Source organism: Micromesistius poutassou (genome assembly GCF_964030765.1).
Source record: "Micromesistius poutassou genome assembly, chromosome: 19".
Taxonomy (NCBI): domain Eukaryota; kingdom Metazoa; phylum Chordata; class Actinopteri; order Gadiformes; family Gadidae; genus Micromesistius; species Micromesistius poutassou.
Window position 1 is genome coordinate 8,632,406 of NC_140289.1, and position 20,146 is coordinate 8,652,551.

Here is a 20,146-nt window from a genome sequence, read left to right on the forward strand (position 1 = left end):
AATACGGCTTCTGACAGAGCAAGAGGAAAGACGGCCCGACGGAGGATTCATTCATGTAATTACAATGGAATTTAACACCTCCACTAAAACGTGTCTCTACGAGGTCGGAAAGTGATCAATAAACTAGGTTACTTGAGAGTCATATATATATATATATATATATAATTTTTTTTAAATAAATAATATATATATAGGCTACATATATAATTTATTTTAATATCTATCTAATATTTAAATGACAAAAAATAATCAGTTTGTAAAATGTACAAGGGGGGGTTAAAGATTTAAGAAACCAACTTCACTACCTAGCAGTAACACGGATGTAAACGAGGAGCCATGGGGGACTTCCCTTTCCCTTGATTGGCGGAGATGCGTCACTCAACGGGGGAGAAGTCAATGATTGTTACGGTCCATTCAGACTCGGAGGCTTCCTTTGTGCAAGTCCTTCCGCCGACAGCGGCGCGTGGGATGTGTAAATGTATTTTCATAATGAACCCCAAAGCACAAGGCCGCCGCGTGCACACTGCACAGGCAAGTATATAAACGCAGCTATCTTATATGATGACATGACGTGGCCGCACCTCCATTCATAACTGAGTGGCGTAGTGTTGTTGAACTTGTCATGTCTTGCAATGACAAAAAAAAAACGTCAATTTAAACGATGAGTGTTTATTACATGCCCACACAGTAGCTTGAATCCAGCTACAGGCGCCTGACGTGTCGTGATTCCCACATAGCTAATATAACTCGATGGAAATATTGACCCTTTGCTTTATCTCACCTATTGCAGCTTGTCCTTTTAAAACGGCTTCCTGAGTATATATGTAATGCAGCACGATTGATTCCTCTATAAAAGTTATCCATCAGCTTCGACCACTCACAGCAGAGCAATTGTACCTCATATTTGTTAAAAATACAGGTACATTTCAGTTCAACAAGTACTGCAACATAAGGTAATTGAACGAGCAGATGAAACATATTGAATTCGCATGAGGTACCTAAACAAGCGACTTCCTCTTTCTTTAGATTTGAGGTCAGGAAATGAGGCAGACAATGATGGGACATGTTAACTACATGTTTGGTATCGTCAGAAAGATTATCAGTCAGCTATGACAGAATTTTCCCCAGTGTGTTCCCACAGTTTTTTCGCCATAAGAGTACATATGGTACAATAATATACTCGCTGAAATGAAAGAAGAATTGAGAAACAGAAGTGGTGTGACAACACGGTGTGTAATGGACTCCTGTTGGTCTCTGTGCCCGTTTCCCAGCCCCAGACCCGGGCAGACCATGCAGGCGTCCTGGCTGATGGTGGTGTTTACGGCGTGCACGTGCTTCCCAGCGGCCGGGGCCCTCTGTTGGCAGAGCTCCGTCTGCAGTGACCTCCGTACCAAGGACCAGCTCCTGGTAGGTTCTACTGGTCCTGGTCCCTCCTCCTGATCCGTGGTCCTCTGTACCCAGGTTTACATTTCTTCACCACCACCACCACATAAAACCCCAAAAATCGAGGACTTGATGTCCATATATTTTTTTTATTTTAGTGTAAGTGTAGTGTTTAAGTGTGTTCCCCCCCCCCCCCCGCGTAGGACTGCATCAGCCTGTGTGCGTCCGGGAAGCCCTCCGTCTTCACCTCCCCCCCCGAGAAGGAGAACGCCCTGCTGCTGGACCGGCTGCTGTCCTCCCTGGGTGGCCCCCGGGACCACCCGCCGCTGGGGCCCAGCGCCAGGGGCCGCAGCGAGGGCCGCCGTTCCTACGCCATGGAGCACTTCCGCTGGGGGAAGCCGGCCAGGAGGAAACGCCGGCCCGTCAAGGTGCAGTCGTGGGAGGAGGGGGGAGACGTCTCGGCCGAGGCCGGCTACGCCCGACGGGAGCGGCAGCCGCCAGCGGGGGGTGTGGTGGTGGTGGTGGGGGGCGGGGGGGGCAAGGAGGAGGGAGGGGAGGAGGTGGTGCGGGACCTGGAGGGGCAGCCGATGCAGGGGGTGACGTTCGGCCCCGAGTCTCTCTCGCAGGAAGTGAAGGACCCCGGGACGTACCGGATGAGCCACTTCCGCTGGGGGAGCCCGCCCAAGCGCGGCGACGGACAGCTGACTCCGTTGGAGGTGAAGAAGCCCCTGTCCCGGTTCTTCGGGAGCACCTTCAAACTCGTGCATTAGATATGGAGCGTGGGGGGCGTGTGTGTGTGTGTGTGCTTGTGTGTCGGGGGGGGGGGGGGGGGGGGGTGATGGGAGGGAAGGAAATGGTCGTAACCCCTGCACGTCTTGGAATCTCATCTTATACTGGTTTTAAAATGTCATGGATCCATCCATTCGCATGCTGTTCAGCTTATTTTTGGAAGAAAAAAAACACACAAAAAAAAACTGAACCAATGGAAGTTATAAAAAAAAAAAAGAAAAGCTGCATGGGTAATAGAAAAAAATCCTCCTACTGCTCTGACCCTGGTGGCCTTGGCTCCCGGGCTCTCTGGAGAACATTATGGCAGGTGGGCGGCAGAGAACGTCAACAGTGATTCAAACCACGTAACTAAGAAACCATCCACTGAATCCCATTGTTCTTTGGAAAGAGGCGGTTGACGGTTTGTTATAAGCATCACCTACACACAATGTTCATACTCTAATTGGGGCAAAAAGGGACACGGATTGGCTCGATGATTGTAGAGGACAAATGTATTGAGATGTTTACATAATTTAAAAGACAGAGCTCAAACTACCCATGACAATAAACAATGAGACATTAATGTATGTCAATGTAAATAAGTTAATATTATTCCTATTTAGAGCATAGATTTATGTTGGAAAGCATGAATTGAAAAAAATAGTGAATAGTTTCTAATGCATTATTTATCTAACTGTATTCTCTTGGCAACGGCAAATAGTTTGCCAATTACCTTACGATGTTAACAAGCAACAGCCTAATAAATACGCTTTCAAATAATTATTTAAGAGCACCACATTGTCGTGGCTTTGAACTGCAGGTGGTTTTACTTGAATACAATTGCGAGAAAGTGGGATTTGAACTGCATTGCCATGCAAGTCGATGACGTCAATGTATTTTCATGCAAAGTTTGATTATTTCAAGTTTTCAGTTTGGTGCGAAGAAACCTTAAAATCCCCTAAAAACAGAGCTGGAGACACACACACACACTCTACATAATGATCACTTAAGAGTTTATTTCCACAATGCTCATTGAACTGTACAACACAGCTACAGCGACAGCATGCAATTTAGGGACTGACACTTGGGTAAGGCATTTCCTCCATATAAAAGCTGCCTGTGTCACTAGATAATCCAGTTGTAAAGTGCAAAGTTCACAGTCCACTTGACCTACAGCACTACATTGTAAACATATACATATTACCAGACATGTAAATGTTGACAGAAACTAATGTTGAATGAGTCGGTAGACAGTTGTGACCACGACAATCATGTTGACGGAATCACACGCGTTCACTTTAAAAATCACAAGATGGTGTAAAAACAAGAGTACAAATGTGGCAAAATATTGGTGTGGCTAAAAAAACTTTTAGACGGGCACACACTGCTCGAGACACAGGGTCAACAACTGGGATAATTTTTTACTGTAAACTGTATTTGAATAGTTCGGTCTTGGGTAGTAATCGTTTGAAAAGACACATGAAATATTATTTGCTTGAATACCACACACACATACAAACATGATAAACACTTGACAGACACAGCACGATTAACAATAATAATAATAGTAATAATAATACAAACACACACACACACAGGAAAATGTACACAGGTCAATGTCGGCTTATGTGGACAAACATATGTATACGGTCACAAGACAATACGTGACGGACGGCTGCAGCATAGGGGAGCCGCTGGACAATCCAAACAATCAATAGAACAGGATGATGGGATTGTATTGGCAGCTACATTCGGCAAGCCCAACGCGGTCATGTGACAGAAACACAGGAGAGCGGTTGGTGGTGGTAGGAGAAGCATTGTATTGTGTCGTACAGAGGAGAGATGGGGTCCTTATGTAGCCCGCCATCTCACTCTGCAGTGTCCCCACTGGCATTGTTTGTGGAGAATGGCGTTGCGCTCAAAACAAATTATTGCCGTTATACACCTGTGTGTGTGTGTGTGTGTGTGTGTGTGTGTGTGTGTGTGTGTGTGTGTGTGTGTGTGTGTGTGTGTGTGTGTGTGTGTGTGTGTGTGTGTGTGTGAGAAATGGCTTTAAATTTGTAATAAATAAAACTAGCCATATAAACCAGTATTGTAGCAAGTTATGGGCCAAGTTCTCATTCTCCCTCGACCGTCGAGACGAATTATGATTAGATACATATATATTTTGTTTTACAGACGAATCAAAGTCCTGTTTCCTGGCATCACCTGGACACATGACTCACTACCATATTTAGTCTATTGTTTTACTGTTGCGTCGGTTGGTTCCAGGAGTACTAAAAAACATAACTTATTTATGGCCCGAATCAGTGCAATGAAAGAAAATTAGGCATATTATTTAGTATAATATATATATATACACATGTAAAGGTATATACACACTCAACCCTCCTACAAATCTGCTTTCTGGGCATATTTACAACTCTGGGCTTATATACAAATGTGTGTGGCGCAGCGAGTACAGCCAGTGTGGTTTAATGAAACCACGGCTGTTTGATTGACCTGGTCCTGCTTGTTTTTCTGAATCTGCTCAACATTTGGGGGTTCAACACTCAGGCTGCTGGGGCCACAAGCCGTGGGTTTGTTTCTGTATAGTGCGGCTCAGTGGAGTGGCTGGCACCGGACAAAGTGCCACAGTGTTCAGGCAGCCGGCATTCGTCAACAGACAGCAACACTCGCTTTGAGAGGGACACACAAGGACTATTAATTACCTGTTGAAAGCAAAACAAATTAATTACCACAGTTATGATGATAAAAACAAGGTAGGCGTAATGGCCCCACATTAAAATGAAAAATGAAGAGGAATAAAAACAGACCAATAAATAAAAATGTAAAAAATAATTAAAACCTTCAATACATTTGTTTAAAAAAAAAAGAAATCATGGGGATGATGATGATTGGAATCAGGGTCAAAGATACAGTCAGTGTAGACTTAAACTACGGAAACCAATGTGGTTTCCCATGCATTCCTCCAATGACCCTAAATTTTAACAACCTAGCTTTAAGTCTCAGGATCATTATGATTTACTGTTGCCAGGTAAGACGGCACCCAAGGGTCGAACGGCCAGGCGTCGTGTGGATAACCATGTGAAAAAGGAAAACAGCCTTGTGTGAACGGGGTCATTGACAACATTAAGACGCACATGGCATGCAGCAGGTCCACTTGAACAAGGACTTAAGAATCTACGGTCGCAGATTTGTCAACGGTTCTTGGCAATGTCGAAGAAAAAAAAATTGAAAAATTAACTTAAATAATAAAAATTATCCTAGAAGCGACGATTGGGCAGCTAAATCATAAAAGGTTAGCTTGCTCTATTAAGTTTGGCTTCGAACAACTCGAGGGTACCCCCTGCCCTTCAACCAGGCTTTGTTTGATTGCAGGCTACTACTGACCGAGGAAGCTTTCACGTTTTCTTCTACCCCGACTTCAGCAAGTGGGTACCCACGCTTCACCCACGATGACCGTATCAGAGCTGTGACACCCCACGCCCCCTCCCCCTCCCCCAACCCCACCTCCCCCACCCCCATCCCCCTGCTAGTACACGCAGAGGTCTGGGAACTTCATCTCATAGACGGGCACGGAGCGGCTCTGGGTCTGGCCGTAGCCTGACGAGATGGTTCCCGACGGGCTGGGCGGCGGTCTGGGATGGGGGAGGAAGGAAAAAAAACCATTAAGCGTTTCCAAATAAGTGACTTAACAGTGGAATGTAACCACTACAGGAGGTATGTCATTTTGAATTTCCGAGCGCTGTATCTGTACCTGATGGTGATCTCAAATATCTGGTTCAGCTTGCTCTGCAGTAATGTGGCCTGGGTGGGGAAAACCACAAGATGTTTTGTGAGAATAAAATAAACATTTACAAAAACAAAGCACTTTCTTCACGATGCAACCCTTTTTCTGCTGTAGCCATCACTTTTGTGATGAGTGACTTGTAAATTATGACTGTAGCAAGTGTCTAGTGAATTCAATGCATGCACCCAGGTTATTTGGGTTTGATCGAATTAAATCGTTGTGGTGTGTAGACTTGGACCACATTAACAAAACATTTTCAGAAAAAGGGATGGCTGCATTCCTGCAAGATACTTTGTTAGGTATTCACAGTGAAACACCCCATTGTTATTGTAGAGATTCTTGTTACAGGGGTGATAGTAGAAAAAAATCATGAGCCTGAACTTTTTGCCTTGGGAGGTAAGTGGGCCTCTAAGCCAAGATATATGCCCTGATCAACATAATTGTCAAGCGGGATCCAGGGGTATGCTCCCCTGGAAGAAAATTTGGATAAATAGTCCCTTAAATTATAGATTCTGGTGAATTTTGTGGAAATAAATTGACAACATTCAGACATGAGATGAACAAACCAAATATAAGCCTATATTACAGTAGCATCTTTGCGTAGAGCACCAGAGCTCTTGGGACCCTGGGCCTGGTAGGCCTGTTCAGTAATCCATCCCTCCTTTTAACTAGTCACTTACCTGCATACTTATTGCTTGTATAGCATACTGAGACTACAGATACTACAGCCATACCAAGAAAGGTCAGTAGGTGGCAATTATAATACTCCAAAGTAAACTAGAAATTGATTAGTAGCCTAACCATTGACTAAAGGGCATGAACAATGTGACATTCATTTTTCTGCAAAATATGCACCATTTGTTTTAAATAAATTTTGAAACAGTACAGTGCAACAAAAAGTATATCATACTACAACCCTAAAGTTGTTTATTCAAAACAATTTGCTATTAAGAGAATACTATTTAATAGAAAACTAAAAAATATAGCTTACTAAAGATAAGATATTATAAGATAGCTTGCATGCTGCCTCGAGACAGACAGATGCGTAAGGGCGGGTTTATCCTCCGCTAACTGAATTTTGACTTTTCATCGGATTGCTCCGGACTCGACATCTCTGCTGCTTCTTCGAATCTGGCTCCGATTGGCTACCATGAAACATGACTCTGCCTTAGCCAATCATAATCGCTTATCTCGTTGTTAACCCACCCGGTCTCCTCACTAGCAGTTTGTGTGTGGAGCCAGGGGTGCGTTCGGATTACGCAGTTTCAATCAATTCATAGTAACGCACCGCATTTAATGTTCAGTAACAATAACGGCGTTGTAACGACGGAAACAGTTATTAGTTAGATTACCCCGTAACTGAAAAAATAACAGCGTTACCTAACACTGATGGTAAACACAAAACACATTTGCACGTGGAGTGACTGCTGAATCTGGATCGATATGACTGGTCAAAAAACAAGACTAGCCCCTACCCTATTTCTGATTAAGTAGGCCTACTGGTGTGGTTAGAGTGAAAGCGCCTCTCCGATCTTGGGAAGTGTCAGACCACGCGAACTCGAACCTGTTTTTTTTGTTTTTTCGCAGACACGGTACACCGGAATTCCGGCGTGGCGCCGGAACGCTATCAGCCCTGTTGTTATTATAGTTTTTATTTTATTCTTTAAAACGCATACCTCATTCCAAGATTCAAAATGAGACCGACATATATGTACCCCTGTAAAGCAGGTCTTCAAACGGGGCCCTGAACTCTACTGTCAAAAGTCAGACAAAATGCCCCGCTGCCCTTATAAAGGAAAACGCATGAAGCTTGGTATATAGGTCTTATAAAACACATGCAAATAGACAAAACACAAGCAAGTGAAGAAAATGTATTCATCAATTTGATGGCAACACACTGCACCTTAAAAAACAACATGCATATACACCTAACACAACCAAATTAAGAAAATATCTATTTGACAACATTTGAGCAGGATTTAGAAAAGGTGCCGTAAAATTCAGACAACAAAAAAGAAAAGGGCAGCTATTAAACCACACAATAATGGAAGAATTTCCAATGGATGCTTAAAATTGATGAACCGGTCTGGGTACGCTTGTTATTGGCCACGGTTTGTGAGTCAATCACGATGTTATTAATTTTTACATTGTGATTGTATAATTCAGATATTATGTCCGGACGTGTGCATCACTTTTAAGTCTGGAAACACTTTCATTGTCCTTTGCTGCGCATTTGGCAATGTTTTATTCATTTTCTTGTGCTTTGTCTATTTGCATGTGTTTTATTAAGTTGCAGTGGCTGAAATCCAAATGTGTAAATTAGCAAATATTTTCCACTTCATATCTAGTTTCAAAAGTCTGGAATATTCTGGAGAGAGGACATCCCATTTAAGAAGTCGGCCGAATTTGGTTCTCATAGCTCAATCAATGATGTCACGGTGGTGCTTAGCTAAATGCTAGGCACCACTTCACCCACAGGGGCCACAAAATCACATATAAACGGCATGACGTCAACCACTCAGATTCACTCCCAGTCACGTTTATCGCCCCTGAGTGACGTGCCCCCGCAAATCGCTGGAAAGGGGATAGTTACTGGGGAGGGAGGTGCATGCAGGCTGTGATAATACCATTCAAGACTGCCGTTTTAATGATATGTTTAATGTACCCTGGCGCCACAGTGGGCAGCTATCTCCTCGAACGGGGCCTTCTGGAACTTCTCGACCACCTGTCGCCTACGCTCCCGTTCCTGCTCCTCCATACCCACGCTGTCCACTGGGAGGGCGGGCACACACACACACACACACACACACACACACACACACACACACACACACACACACACACACACACACACACACACACACACACACACACACACACACACACACACACACACACACACACACACACATTAGACTCCATTTAATACTCACAAAAAAGCATTTATAACTTCATTAACTTCAATCATGAAACACTTGAAAAAACAGCCAACACAATTTGAGTAAACATACCAATGGCGTTTTTGAGCGTTTCAAACGTGATCTCCTCAGCTGGTGTCCGCTGTGTTTGGGGGAGAGAGAGAGATTTTACGAGGGTATGTCGTATAGCATTCAAAATCATAACAGGCAAACAATTTCAAAAAAACATATGTCTCCAAAACATGGATGTGTCATAGAATGCACACCCACTTATCATAACCCCGCCTCATCCGCAAACTGCCATTTTGCTGTCTCAAGTCTCACAAACCAGTTTGTGAATATTCTACTCCGCCCAGAACTCAAGTCGCTGTCTTTCACACTTCGAGGTTTCGATGCAGGGGCACGAATGGCGAGAGGATACGGTACTAGCTTCAGAAAATGTTTCCAAAGGTAGGTGTGGGTGCTCACAATGGGGAACACACTTCCCCCTCCTTCCTCGAACTCTCAGCCTATAACCGTTTTCTTGTTATTAATTGCATTGTGTTTGAATCGAGCTGCACGATTATGAGCTAGCAAAGGCAACACCGTATTGGCAGTATTGGTAGGCCACGTACAAAAAAACTCCTGAAAGAATTACCCTCAAATTAAATATGAAAATAGCGCACACACACATGAAAATGGCTCAGCTGTAACTCCCCTAAGGGTGTATGGGACGCCCCTGCTGAAAAGCTATACATCACATACTGCCATGCATCCCATACTGCCATGCATCCCATACTGCCATGCATCCCATACTGCCATGCATCCCATACATCCATGCATCCCATACTGCCATGCATCACATACTGCCATGCATCCCATACTGCCATGCATCCCATACAGCCATGCATCCCATACTGCCATGCATCCCATACTGCCATGCATCCCATACTGCCATGCATCCCATACTGCCATGCATCCCATACTGCCATGCCAGAGATGCATGGCGAGCTGGAAGTCATTGACGACGAGCGTCCTCATGAATGAGCCTCTCGCTTTCTGCTGCAGCGATGCACCAAGATGGAATCACTTCAACAGTGACATGCCCAGTGAATTATATGCTCAGTCAGATGTTTTGGGTTGGAAAAACAAACTGAGGGCGCGGTCAACCTCAACAATTGTCTGTGATGTGTACATTGAGCTTCCCCCCGGACTATGTGTGAGCGAATGGCTCTTTGCTGGGGATATACCCGAGCCTGGAGGCGCCCAGAGATGCTAACGGTGTTATAACATAGCATATAACATAGCATAACTTAGCCTTCGCTAGTGGGGCTTTAACACTCTTCAAGCACTCGAGTGCCACAATTAAATTTTGTTTAATTATTTAAGAATTTAAGTTCCCTGTTTAAATAGTAAAGTTTTAAGCCCCATCAAGTGAGTGAGGGCAAAATGCGTCCTTGGATGAAAGTCAAAAAATATTTACACCATACATTTGCACATAAAGCTTGTCTATGGGAAAGTGATGTGTTATATATTACCGAATAATGTGGAGGCATAGAGTGTGGCGGAAAGGTTCTCTGTGTGTGTGTGTGTGTGTGTGTGTGTGTGTGTGTGTGTGTGTGTGTGTGTGTGTGTGTGTGTGTGTGTGTGTGTGTGTGTGTGTGTGTGTGTGTGTGTGTATACACACACACACACACACACACACACACACACAGAACCTTTCCGCCACACTCTATGCCTCCACACTCTATGCCTCCACATGTGTGTGTGTGTGTGTGTGTGTGTGTGTGTGTGTGTGTGTGTGTGTGTGTGTATACACACACACACACACACACACACACACACACACACACACACGAAGAAGTGAAGTGCTCTGGCCTATACACAAGATTATTTACATTGGGGTTTCAACCCAGAACCTTTCCGCCACACTCTATGCCTCCACATTATTCGGTAATATATACCATTGCCCTTCTCACTGCTTGGCACACTGGCAGCCAAATGGAACCTAAAGACAACAAAGAAATCCTCAGAGCAGACTTCTAAATTAAGTAAGTGGGAGTTATTTCTGTGTGTGTGTGTGTGTGTGCTTGAATGGGTGAATGAGTGAGTGTGAGTGAGTTCACCTCCTCTTTCTCAGGGCTGTTCCGGGACTCGTCTTCTGGTGGGAGGGAGATGTTGTCTCCGATGCTCTTCCTCTTGGAGAGGCGATCCTCATCTGGGAACAAACAGAACATGATCCGTCTTTATAGATGCACTATGGAAGGGCCATATGGCCATATGTCAGGCAAATGGCAGTTCTTTGCACCGAAAGACGGCCCCCCAATCCACATTCTGTCTCCAACCACTGGACCATGTGAGTGTGGTTTATAATGGGTGGACGGTGCCCAGGTCTGCTTACCGGTGTACTGGGGGATGTATGGCGTGGCCAGCCGGTCTATGTTGTAGCCGCTGCCTCCCAGGACCTCCGTGATCTTGGACTGGAGGAAGAGCACCTCCCCTTCCACCTTCTCCAGAGAGGGAGGAAGCCTGAAGGCGAGGGGGATTAAAAAGGACATCAGAATCAACGTCAGACCAAAAAGCGAGTTAAAGAGTATGGATTTGTCTATCGCTTGTTTTGTACCCAAAGAAAGAATGGAAATGTGAAAGAAATGTAAAATTGCAGTAGACAGATTGGACAAATTCACAAACCAAACGTTTGCTAAACCTCAACAGATTTGACTCCATCATGATGATGAGGCCAGGATATCCAGACCAGAACTGAGCGTTCCCCTTGGAACCCAGATGTTAACACAATGAATATAACAGGTGATAAAGCAGTGGAAGGCACATACTTGGGCCCTTCTATGAAGATGTCCTCCGGCAAAAGGAAGGGGGCTTCTTTCTGTCTCACCTCAATTACCTGGGGGGGTAAGTGAACACAGCTGTTTAGGAAGTTGCATGTGGTTGCCTGCAGTCAAACACAGAAACGCTTATACAGGGGGGGGGAGTTCTGACCTCATGTATGTGCTGGCAGAAGGCCGGTACTGTGGTCAGCTGACAGATGAGGTTGAGGTACGCGCCAGCGAGCGCGTGGATAGCACAGCGGTTGAACACAGGCATTGACTCCTCCGTGGACAGTGCCAGGTCCTACACACACACACACACACACACACACACACACACACACACACACACACACACACACACACACACACACACACACACACACACACACACACACAGTATAAAATACTGTTGCAGCTTAAAAGATTGTACATGACTCTGGTTGCATGTTTTCCTTCTTGCTTTTTTGTTAATTTGCTAAAAGACATTTGGGCACACTTTTGCCTTTTATCACAGCTTATTATTAGCGGAACGTCATCAACTACAAATAGTGTCCACATAAAAGAGTAAAAATAAAAAAAGAACAATAATATTTACATTAATACGGAGAAACAGTTCAGCCAACTCCCGTAAAATCGATGAACCGTTCGCATTTGAAACAATATTAACTCATTTGAATTGATTGAATACTAATAGATACATAAACGGCCCTAAATCACAGGCCTCAAACGAACACACGGATTTCCCTTATCAGAGGCTTTAAGAGGCACGCTATACTCACACCGGATCCCAGGCTGTGCTCTACCCCGGTGTACTCTTATCTATCCACACGGGAGCCCGCTTACCTGCAGGGCGAGCGCCAGCCGGATGAGGTCCACCACCACCTCCTCATTGGCCAGCTCCATGCTGAGCAGAGCCAGCAGGTTGTAGAGGTTCTCGTAGTGCTGCCGCCCGCTGCTCTGCTCCTTGCAGCCCAGGTAGATGTGGCGGTAGAGCTGCTGGCCGTGCTGCAGGGGGGGGGGGGGAAGGAGAACGGAGATTTTCAGAGACGAAGAAACCGGACCAAGTGGACATGTGGCGGTGAATATCAGCGGGCAGGTTGGTGGACCATTGTCATGTGTTCAGTCCTTGTACTCCTGGGCCTTGGTGCAGCTGTTGATAAGATTGATAACATCTTATTAAAGCATCTTTCAATGGAAAATGGACTGCATTTATATAGTGTTTTTTTAACCAGTGGCAACTCAAAGCACTTTACAATATTGCCTAACATTCATCCATTCATGCACACTTTCATACACCGACGGCGGTGTCCACCGTGCAAAGCGAAGTCGGCTCGTCGGGAGCAGTTAGGGTGAGGTGTCTTCCTCAGGGATCAGGGACACCTGGACACTCGAAGCCGGAGGAGCCGGGGATCAAACTAGCAACCTTCTGATAACCTTCTGCCAACCCACTCTACCTCCTGAGCCACATGCCACTCATTTAAAAAGGGTGTGCCTCAAGGGTCGTTTTTGGGTCCATTTTCTTTTCTTTACACATGCATACCCTTTGGCCCCATGCATAAAGAAAACAAAATACACATGCCGCTTTGCATTTTATGCTGATGATACGACGATGTATCTGCCTGTTGGCCGCACAGACCCTGGAATGCATAGTTCATTAAATGCCTTTTTGATGTCAAAGTAGAAGTCAAAAACATTTCTTCAGCTGAACTCAAATGAAACAGAGATCCTTGTCATTGGCTCCCAGCACATCATATCAAGTCCAATACAAGGGATCTTGGCGTCTGGTTTGACCCTAAATTAGTTTTGAACATCACAACACAAAGCTTCCACAATCATGCTTTTATCCTCATAGAAATATAAAAATAATACAACCTATTGTAAGTTCCTTTTACACGCCTTCATCTCTTCACACCTGGATTGGATGACTGCAACAGCCTACTAACTAGCCCAAAATGACTGATTGACTCAAGATTGTAAAGAACTCAGCGGCCAGCCTTATAACCAGAACAAAGCGCTGTGGTCACTTCCCTCCTGTTGTAACCTCTTTAAAATGATTTACAGATTTGACTGATTACTTTTGAGGCCCTTCATGGCCTGTCTCCCTGCTACGTCCCTGGCCTCTGAGTACCATAAACACACTGAGCATATGCCCATATCCACAGGCAGAGGTATTTTGTCTGTTCCAGTGTCCTAGCCAAAAAAATAAAGACAGAGGGTTTGCAGTCAGACCCGCGGCTCTGGAATGTGATCAGTGATCCTTTAAGCCCCTTCTTAAAACATACTTTAAATCGAAGAGCCTTTTCTAAGTTGTACATTTCGATTTTTCCTGTCCTTGGTTTTACTTTGAAATGTATTTTCTCTTATCTTTTCTCTATCTCACATTGTTATGTGGATTTTCAGACACATTTCTTTCTGGTATCGCAATATTTACCGAATCTAAATTCTTACTGATTTGCAAAAATCTGCACTCAAACAATTTTTGTTAATTGGTGAGGTCCCTTCTGATTCCCATCACTAAAATCCATAAAGGATTCCCTCTATTGTTCACAGAGTTTATTTGACAGTATTAGAGAATTGCAGTGGGATTACCTTCTTCATGAACAAGTTGTCTTGTCTGGAGCACTTGTCCACCTTCAGCTTGAGCACGGAGATATCAGAGATAATACTGGACAGAAGGGCAGACACACACACACAAACTTTAAAATGACATAACAAATTCACAATACGTAAAAAAAGAAAATTTTAATCTTAAACACGCAGTGTTTCCGGACATGGGTCCAATTAGACGCACGCCCTACATGAAGTGAGCGGAAGTTCACCACCATGAATGTAGCCCTGCTTCATTCATGCTGTGTGTGTTTAGCTTCATAAAAATGATATGCTTCTAGTTCATCAGCGACCCAATCGAGAAACCAAATCATCAAAACAATGTGCTTTGTGCCTACAACACCTTTGTCGTCAATTAACAACACAACACACAAGTCATTCCACCCAACATCGTGCTCATCCCTCACCTGATGGCAGAGAACTTGGGGCGGTTGTCGTGGCGATCAATGAGGCTGAGCAGGATGTGGATCACCAGCAGGCGGACCTCGGGGTCTTCGGTGAGGGAGAAGGAGAGAAGCGGCTCCAGGAACGAGCTGGGCAGGGCTGTCAGCATGTTGGTGGTCTGGAAGCCCGCCGTCACCTGGATCCCAATGGGGGAGGGGAGAGAGAGGGCGAGAGAGAGAGGAGTGGTTCAGGCGGTAGGTGGTGGATGAATAGAGTGCTTGTATCTCGGTGCTTGTTTTTGCATATAATGTCGTCAACGTACTGGAATTTATGCCGCGGGTCATTATCTGTAGTTCAGTGGGACGCCGTACTCGGATGATGGATATGCTGAGGCAATATTACTCAAACTATAATTTGAGGAGTCTGTTTGTCTGTATGTCATTCAGTTTTCTTGACAACCGTTCATTCAATCGACTTCACACTTGGCAATTGTGTGTGATAAAAAGGAAATGCAGTGTCAAGTAGGAAGCTGTTTGGATGAGCAGATCCTGAGAAAGTGGCAATAATCACCCCGTTCCGACAGGCACGTTTTCGATCAAGCCCTGTAATAGAGTCACTAATTATGGGACTGTTCCTTATATAAAAAGAGCATAACTCATAAATGAGTGTTATAACTGATGGCTGTGGCTATCCCACGATGATGGCTCTGTGAAAGATGATGGCTCTATCTATTGTCAATTAATGTATTGCAATGCATTGTCATTGTTTTGTCAACTAATTGTCATTACACTGAGTTTTCTCTAAGGCCTCTCAAAGAAACCCTTTGATGTGGGCTTCATCGTCATAAGAACCTCAAGACTCACCTGGACCAGGGACTTGAGAAGCATGATCTGGATCATCCTGGTTCCTTCAGGCCTGCAGACACAGAGCACAGTTGGCTTTATATTACATACACATATATTATGTAGTATGTGTTACATTTTCTTTTCATCAGTTTTTCATCAATAATGAGGCAGGCCTTCTAAGTGTTGTAAATACAAATGTGGCAGAAGTATGAACAGCACAACAAGAATTTTCAAATGATCATAATATGTTAATATATATTTCACTGCAGAATATCTCATAGTGTGTGTGTGTGTGCAGGTGTGCGTGTTTCTCACCCAGAGCATGAGGAGGACAGTGCTGGGTGGACACCAGGCACAGGGATCTTGCCCATGATGAAGAGCATGACCTCTGACCGCTGGTAGGTCGGCAGCGTGTTGGCAAACGACCCTGCAGAGAGAGAGACAGAAACAATGAATGATTACAGTAGCCCCAAGGTCACATACAACATCTCCCTTTCTACCGTGTTCTTCTAAAGGACAGGGACTCCTTCACAGGCCAGTGGCTGGCTCTCTCTCTCTCTCTCTCTCTCTCTCTCTCTCTCTCTCTCTCTCTCTCTCTCTCTCTCTCTCTCTCTCTCTCTCTCTCTCTCTCTCTCTCTCTCTCTCTCTCTCTCTCTCTCTCTCTCTCTCTCTCTCTCTCTCTCTCTCTCTAAGTTTGTGTGGCGGTGGTCATGACAACCACGGCTGTTTTCTGCTGGCTCTCTTCTGCGGTCTTCTGGTTGACCACAAGCTCCAGCATGCAAACACACTCCCTACACAGCTGTCGCCAAGGGATACGGCCCCAGTCGCTGGTCTGGAACATTTCATCTATGGAAATGCTTATCCAACTATTTTTACAGGTTTGAATAAAGTTGTACTTGGCAGGCATAGGATACATCCTTATGCAAAGAACATTGTAATTATTGACGTCAGAAAGGTGCTCTCAGACAGGCTGCTAGAATTTTTGGAACCCTGAATTGGGCAAGAACATTGATTGGATGTGGCATTATAAGTCTATATGTAATATAAAGAATGTAAAGTATATAAAGAAGTAAACTCCATATTTCGGGTGGCAACGGGGCCGGGCTGAGCCATTCCCCCCCCCCATTAGAACTGCCGGTGTACGTTCTGCAGCCCTCCGACGGAGCATTGGAGCGTGACGAGGCTGGCCTCATAAGACTCCTCCGCACGGTGGCCCACATGGGGGGGGGGGGTCCTGGTCACGTGCCCCAGCCTCTGCTGGGTGGTCACGGCCTCAATACTTCTGCAGCTGTCCTCGGCATGTGGTTCAGTGTGAGCCACACGCTGGATGATTCCCGGGATGTGCTGGAGGAAGCTTATGTGGAAAGGCCTAAAGGACTTATTTGTGACAGCTATAGGTGCCAAGCCCCCACAGCTATTAAGGAGGGCGCTCAGAGATTGCTTTGCAGATATGGGGACCTTAGTGCGGCAGTGGCTCAGGAGGTAGAGCGGGTTGACTTGTAACCAGAAGGTTGCTAGTTAAATCCCTGAGGTGTTCCTGAGCAAAACACTTGACCCTTACTAATCCCCACGAGCTGGCTGTCACCTTGCATGGTTGACATCGCCGTCTGTGTGTGAATGTGTGTATGAATGGGTGAATGTCAGGCAATTTTTGTAAAGCGCTTTGAGTGGCCACTGCTTAGAAAAGCCAGTTTACCATTTTCTTTGTGGCAGGATGAAGGTTGTTCTTCTGAAAGCCAAAGTCTCCCAAAGGCAGTGGATGCCTGATTAATGCGGCTCTCATGTTGTTCTCAATGCCACTATCCTCAGAGACAATGCTCCCGGGTACTGGAAAGAGGGCTGACAGAAAGACTACTGACAGGTGTTCATCACCAACACTGAGCAGTAGGTAAAGTGGGTGGGAGGCTGGTACTCCATTGGCAGAACACTTCTGTCTTGGTAGGGTTGACAGTCAGCCGAGTCTGCTAAACGTTCCCACCGCCACAGCGAGGATGGTCTGAAGGTATCCTGGAACATGGGCTGGAAGAGTGGTCTTCCGAACCATGCTGCATACTGTGGCTCCAGGACGTGGTGTTTGGGGCTGGCAGGCATCCTTGCCTTATCCCTCAGTGTACAAGGAATGACTCATCCATCGTGGAGCTGGCGGAGGATGTCAACACATTTGTTGGGACAGCAAAACCTGAGGACATCTCATAAGAGCTCTCTTTGAGCTCTCACAGGACCCGCCAGCAACCGGAAGGAGTGATATGCCCCTACTATTGCGATTCGATGGGACGTGAAAGATTTACCCAGTCTCTGCCAAAAGAATTTCACTCCTGTTTTCTACATTACAGACTTTTCAGTAACGTTGATGAAATGGCATAGATTACTTTGTTGACAACCAAAGTTGTCAACAAAGAAAAAAAAAAATCAAAAAAACTGTTATGGGTTCACTGGCTCATCAAGGGAACGGACAGCTCACAGAAGCTCCTGGAAGGTTGGTGTTAGACTGAGGTTGAGATGGGAGAGATGTCTATAGATTAACGATGAGTGGAGAGGGAATGGTGTATGTCGAATTAGCAACTAAGGTTATTTGTATTGATATTAACACCTAATATGAATGGCTTTACATCTATCTAAGAACTGCTGCAATGAAAGCCTCTCACACACCCCCCCACACACACACACACTCTAACCGATGGTTCTGATGACGGCCTCCTGCAGCTGTCTCTCTCCGTGGGTCTTGATGATCTTGGTGCCCATGCTGCTGCCCGGGTCGTATGAGCCGGTCAGCTCAAAGTCCACGCTCAGGCGCAGCTGACGCAGCAAGGTGTTGAACACCTCCAGTACTGTGGGGCCTGGGCGCGCACACACACACACACACACACACACACAAACACAAAAAGTTAAAACGGACAAACAGCACAGCACTGTGGCCGAAATGGGGAAATGCATGTGGCCAGTATGCTTTATAGGGTGCTGGTCATAAGGTCTTGGAACAGTAATTTATTTTCCATAAAATGACCCATGCTCGTGTTTACAGAAGGTGATCCCTAAAGCTATGTTCTATAACCGATGTTTGATGCATTGTTGAATTTAGTGCATCTTTGAGAATTTAGGCAAAACCCAAGAACGTGGCGGATACCTTGGCACAAATCAATAAATGTATATAAAAAAGTCCAGTATACAGATAAACAACACGTCACGATGCCAGGGAATCTGTGATGAAACACTGACCATCTGCGAGACGTGTGGGTGTCCGTGCAACATGGATGTGTGATTTTATGTGTGTGATCGAGTGTGCACGTGTGTTTACTTGTGTGTAGATGTGCGTGCGTGTCCACACATGTGTGCATCTGTGTGTACATGTACGTGTGTGTGTGTACATGTACGAGTGAGTGAGTGAGTGAGTGAGTGAGTGAGTGAGTGAGTGAGTGAGTGAGTGAGTGAGTGAGTGAGTGAGTGAGTGAGTGAGTGAGTGTGTGTGTGTGTGTGTGTGTACACACACACACACACACAGGTGTGTGCGTGAGTGTGTACTCACCCACTGAGCCACTGGCTGCGATGGCGGCCGCCTCCAGCAGCACCTCCACGATGCCAGCTCGCACTGTGGCGGAAGACTTGCTGTTGGCGTCCAGGTGGCCCAGGAGCTGCTGGATGACCAGGTGAGAGTGCTGGGACTGGAGGGGGACAGACAGACGGAGAGGCGTGAGTGGCAGTGGATGACGAGCTAGCAGAGAAAAGCAGTGAAGCACTTTGAAGGGAAGTCGCAGATTGTGTCTGGGCTATTTCAAGAGCACTGAAATGAAGCCTAGCAGACGTAGCTTTGATATTCACAACCACTCTGGGTGCAAGGAAACAATAAAACAGAACAAATAACAACTTTTCAAAGGCTTCACGAGGATCGCTTGCATGAGACGACACATTGCATCTTTACAAATAAAGCTCGAAATAAAAAAACAACAACCTGACGAGGAAGTGAGGACGACAAAAGGAACAGGAGGGTGGTGATAATAGACTTGCATATATAAATAGACCGAAAAGACAAGCCGTAGGAGTTGCACAAAGGAAAAGAGGCAACAAGACAAAGAGGGAACCGACGGAAGATGCCTAGACAGAGCACCAACTGTGAGGTGTCAGGGGATGAGAGTCTTACCTGGATGGAGTACATGATGATCTTGAAGCAGCGCACGGCAAATGTCTTGCCCTCCCACAATGAGTGGTTATCCAAGTGCCTGGAGAGATAAAGGAGTATTCAGAAGGGAGTGCGGTGGAGGTAATTACACAGTGGCGGTGGCACTGACGGCGGGCATGGAACCAGCCAGTAACTAGGAAGTCACAGCCCATATAAGGCCACCGTGCTCGATGCACTTCCGCAAGCTAACAGTGAACTTCCGACACAGAATGGTTGCTAGCTTGCCTATAGCCTAACTTAGAATTTTGACTTGTACACTGTAACAGAAAAAACAAAAAACAGCAGCAGTAGTGTAATGGAAATGCATATAGGGGAACATTTCATTTGTTTGGTAAAGCCTGTGATAAACGCTGAGCGTGAAAGAGATGACGAGGCGAAAAAATATCAGCAAGTCCACAGAGAATTAACTCAACGGAGGCGGAGCTATAAGGTTGAAAACACCAATAGGAGCTGACTCAGGCCTTGTT

At 45.4% G+C, this 20,146-nt stretch overlaps 2 protein-coding genes across 3 annotated transcripts in view; one reads left to right on the forward strand and one right to left on the reverse strand.

The window, feature by feature from the left end:
* Nucleotides 1-1,290: 1,290 nt before the first annotated feature.
* LOC311363662 (pro-opiomelanocortin-like) lies at nucleotides 1,291-2,153 on the forward strand (the record flags this gene model as incomplete). The annotated part of the gene is made up of 2 exons (XM_084483620.1): nucleotides 1,291-1,407; nucleotides 1,587-2,153. The coding sequence occupies 2 exons, from the start codon at nucleotides 1,291-1,293 to the stop codon at nucleotides 2,151-2,153; spliced, it is 684 nt and encodes a 227-aa protein (XP_084339746.1).
* Nucleotides 2,154-3,152: 999 nt separating this feature from the next.
* The window catches only part of efr3bb (EFR3 homolog Bb), a 34,754-nt gene continuing 17,760 nt past the window's right edge, over nucleotides 3,153-20,146 (reverse strand). For both annotated transcript variants that reach the window (XM_084484164.1, XM_084484163.1), the window contains 16 exons: nucleotides 19,641-19,719; nucleotides 19,029-19,164; nucleotides 18,181-18,342; nucleotides 15,821-15,932; nucleotides 15,524-15,575; nucleotides 14,684-14,856; nucleotides 14,259-14,334; nucleotides 12,513-12,674; nucleotides 11,839-11,970; nucleotides 11,676-11,743; nucleotides 11,243-11,370; nucleotides 10,968-11,059; nucleotides 8,956-9,004; nucleotides 8,610-8,716; nucleotides 5,912-5,961; nucleotides 3,153-5,792 (listed from right to left, as the gene is read on the reverse strand). In XM_084484164.1, coding sequence (XP_084340290.1) covers nucleotides 5,687-5,792; nucleotides 5,912-5,961; nucleotides 8,610-8,716; nucleotides 8,956-9,004; nucleotides 10,968-11,059; nucleotides 11,243-11,370; nucleotides 11,676-11,743; nucleotides 11,839-11,970; nucleotides 12,513-12,674; nucleotides 14,259-14,334; nucleotides 14,684-14,856; nucleotides 15,524-15,575; nucleotides 15,821-15,932; nucleotides 18,181-18,342; nucleotides 19,029-19,164; nucleotides 19,641-19,719 — 1,684 coding nt within the window. In that variant the 3' untranslated portion in view covers nucleotides 3,153-5,686. The remainder of the gene's footprint in view (nucleotides 5,793-5,911; nucleotides 5,962-8,609; nucleotides 8,717-8,955; nucleotides 9,005-10,967; nucleotides 11,060-11,242; nucleotides 11,371-11,675; nucleotides 11,744-11,838; nucleotides 11,971-12,512; nucleotides 12,675-14,258; nucleotides 14,335-14,683; nucleotides 14,857-15,523; nucleotides 15,576-15,820; nucleotides 15,933-18,180; nucleotides 18,343-19,028; nucleotides 19,165-19,640; nucleotides 19,720-20,146) is intronic.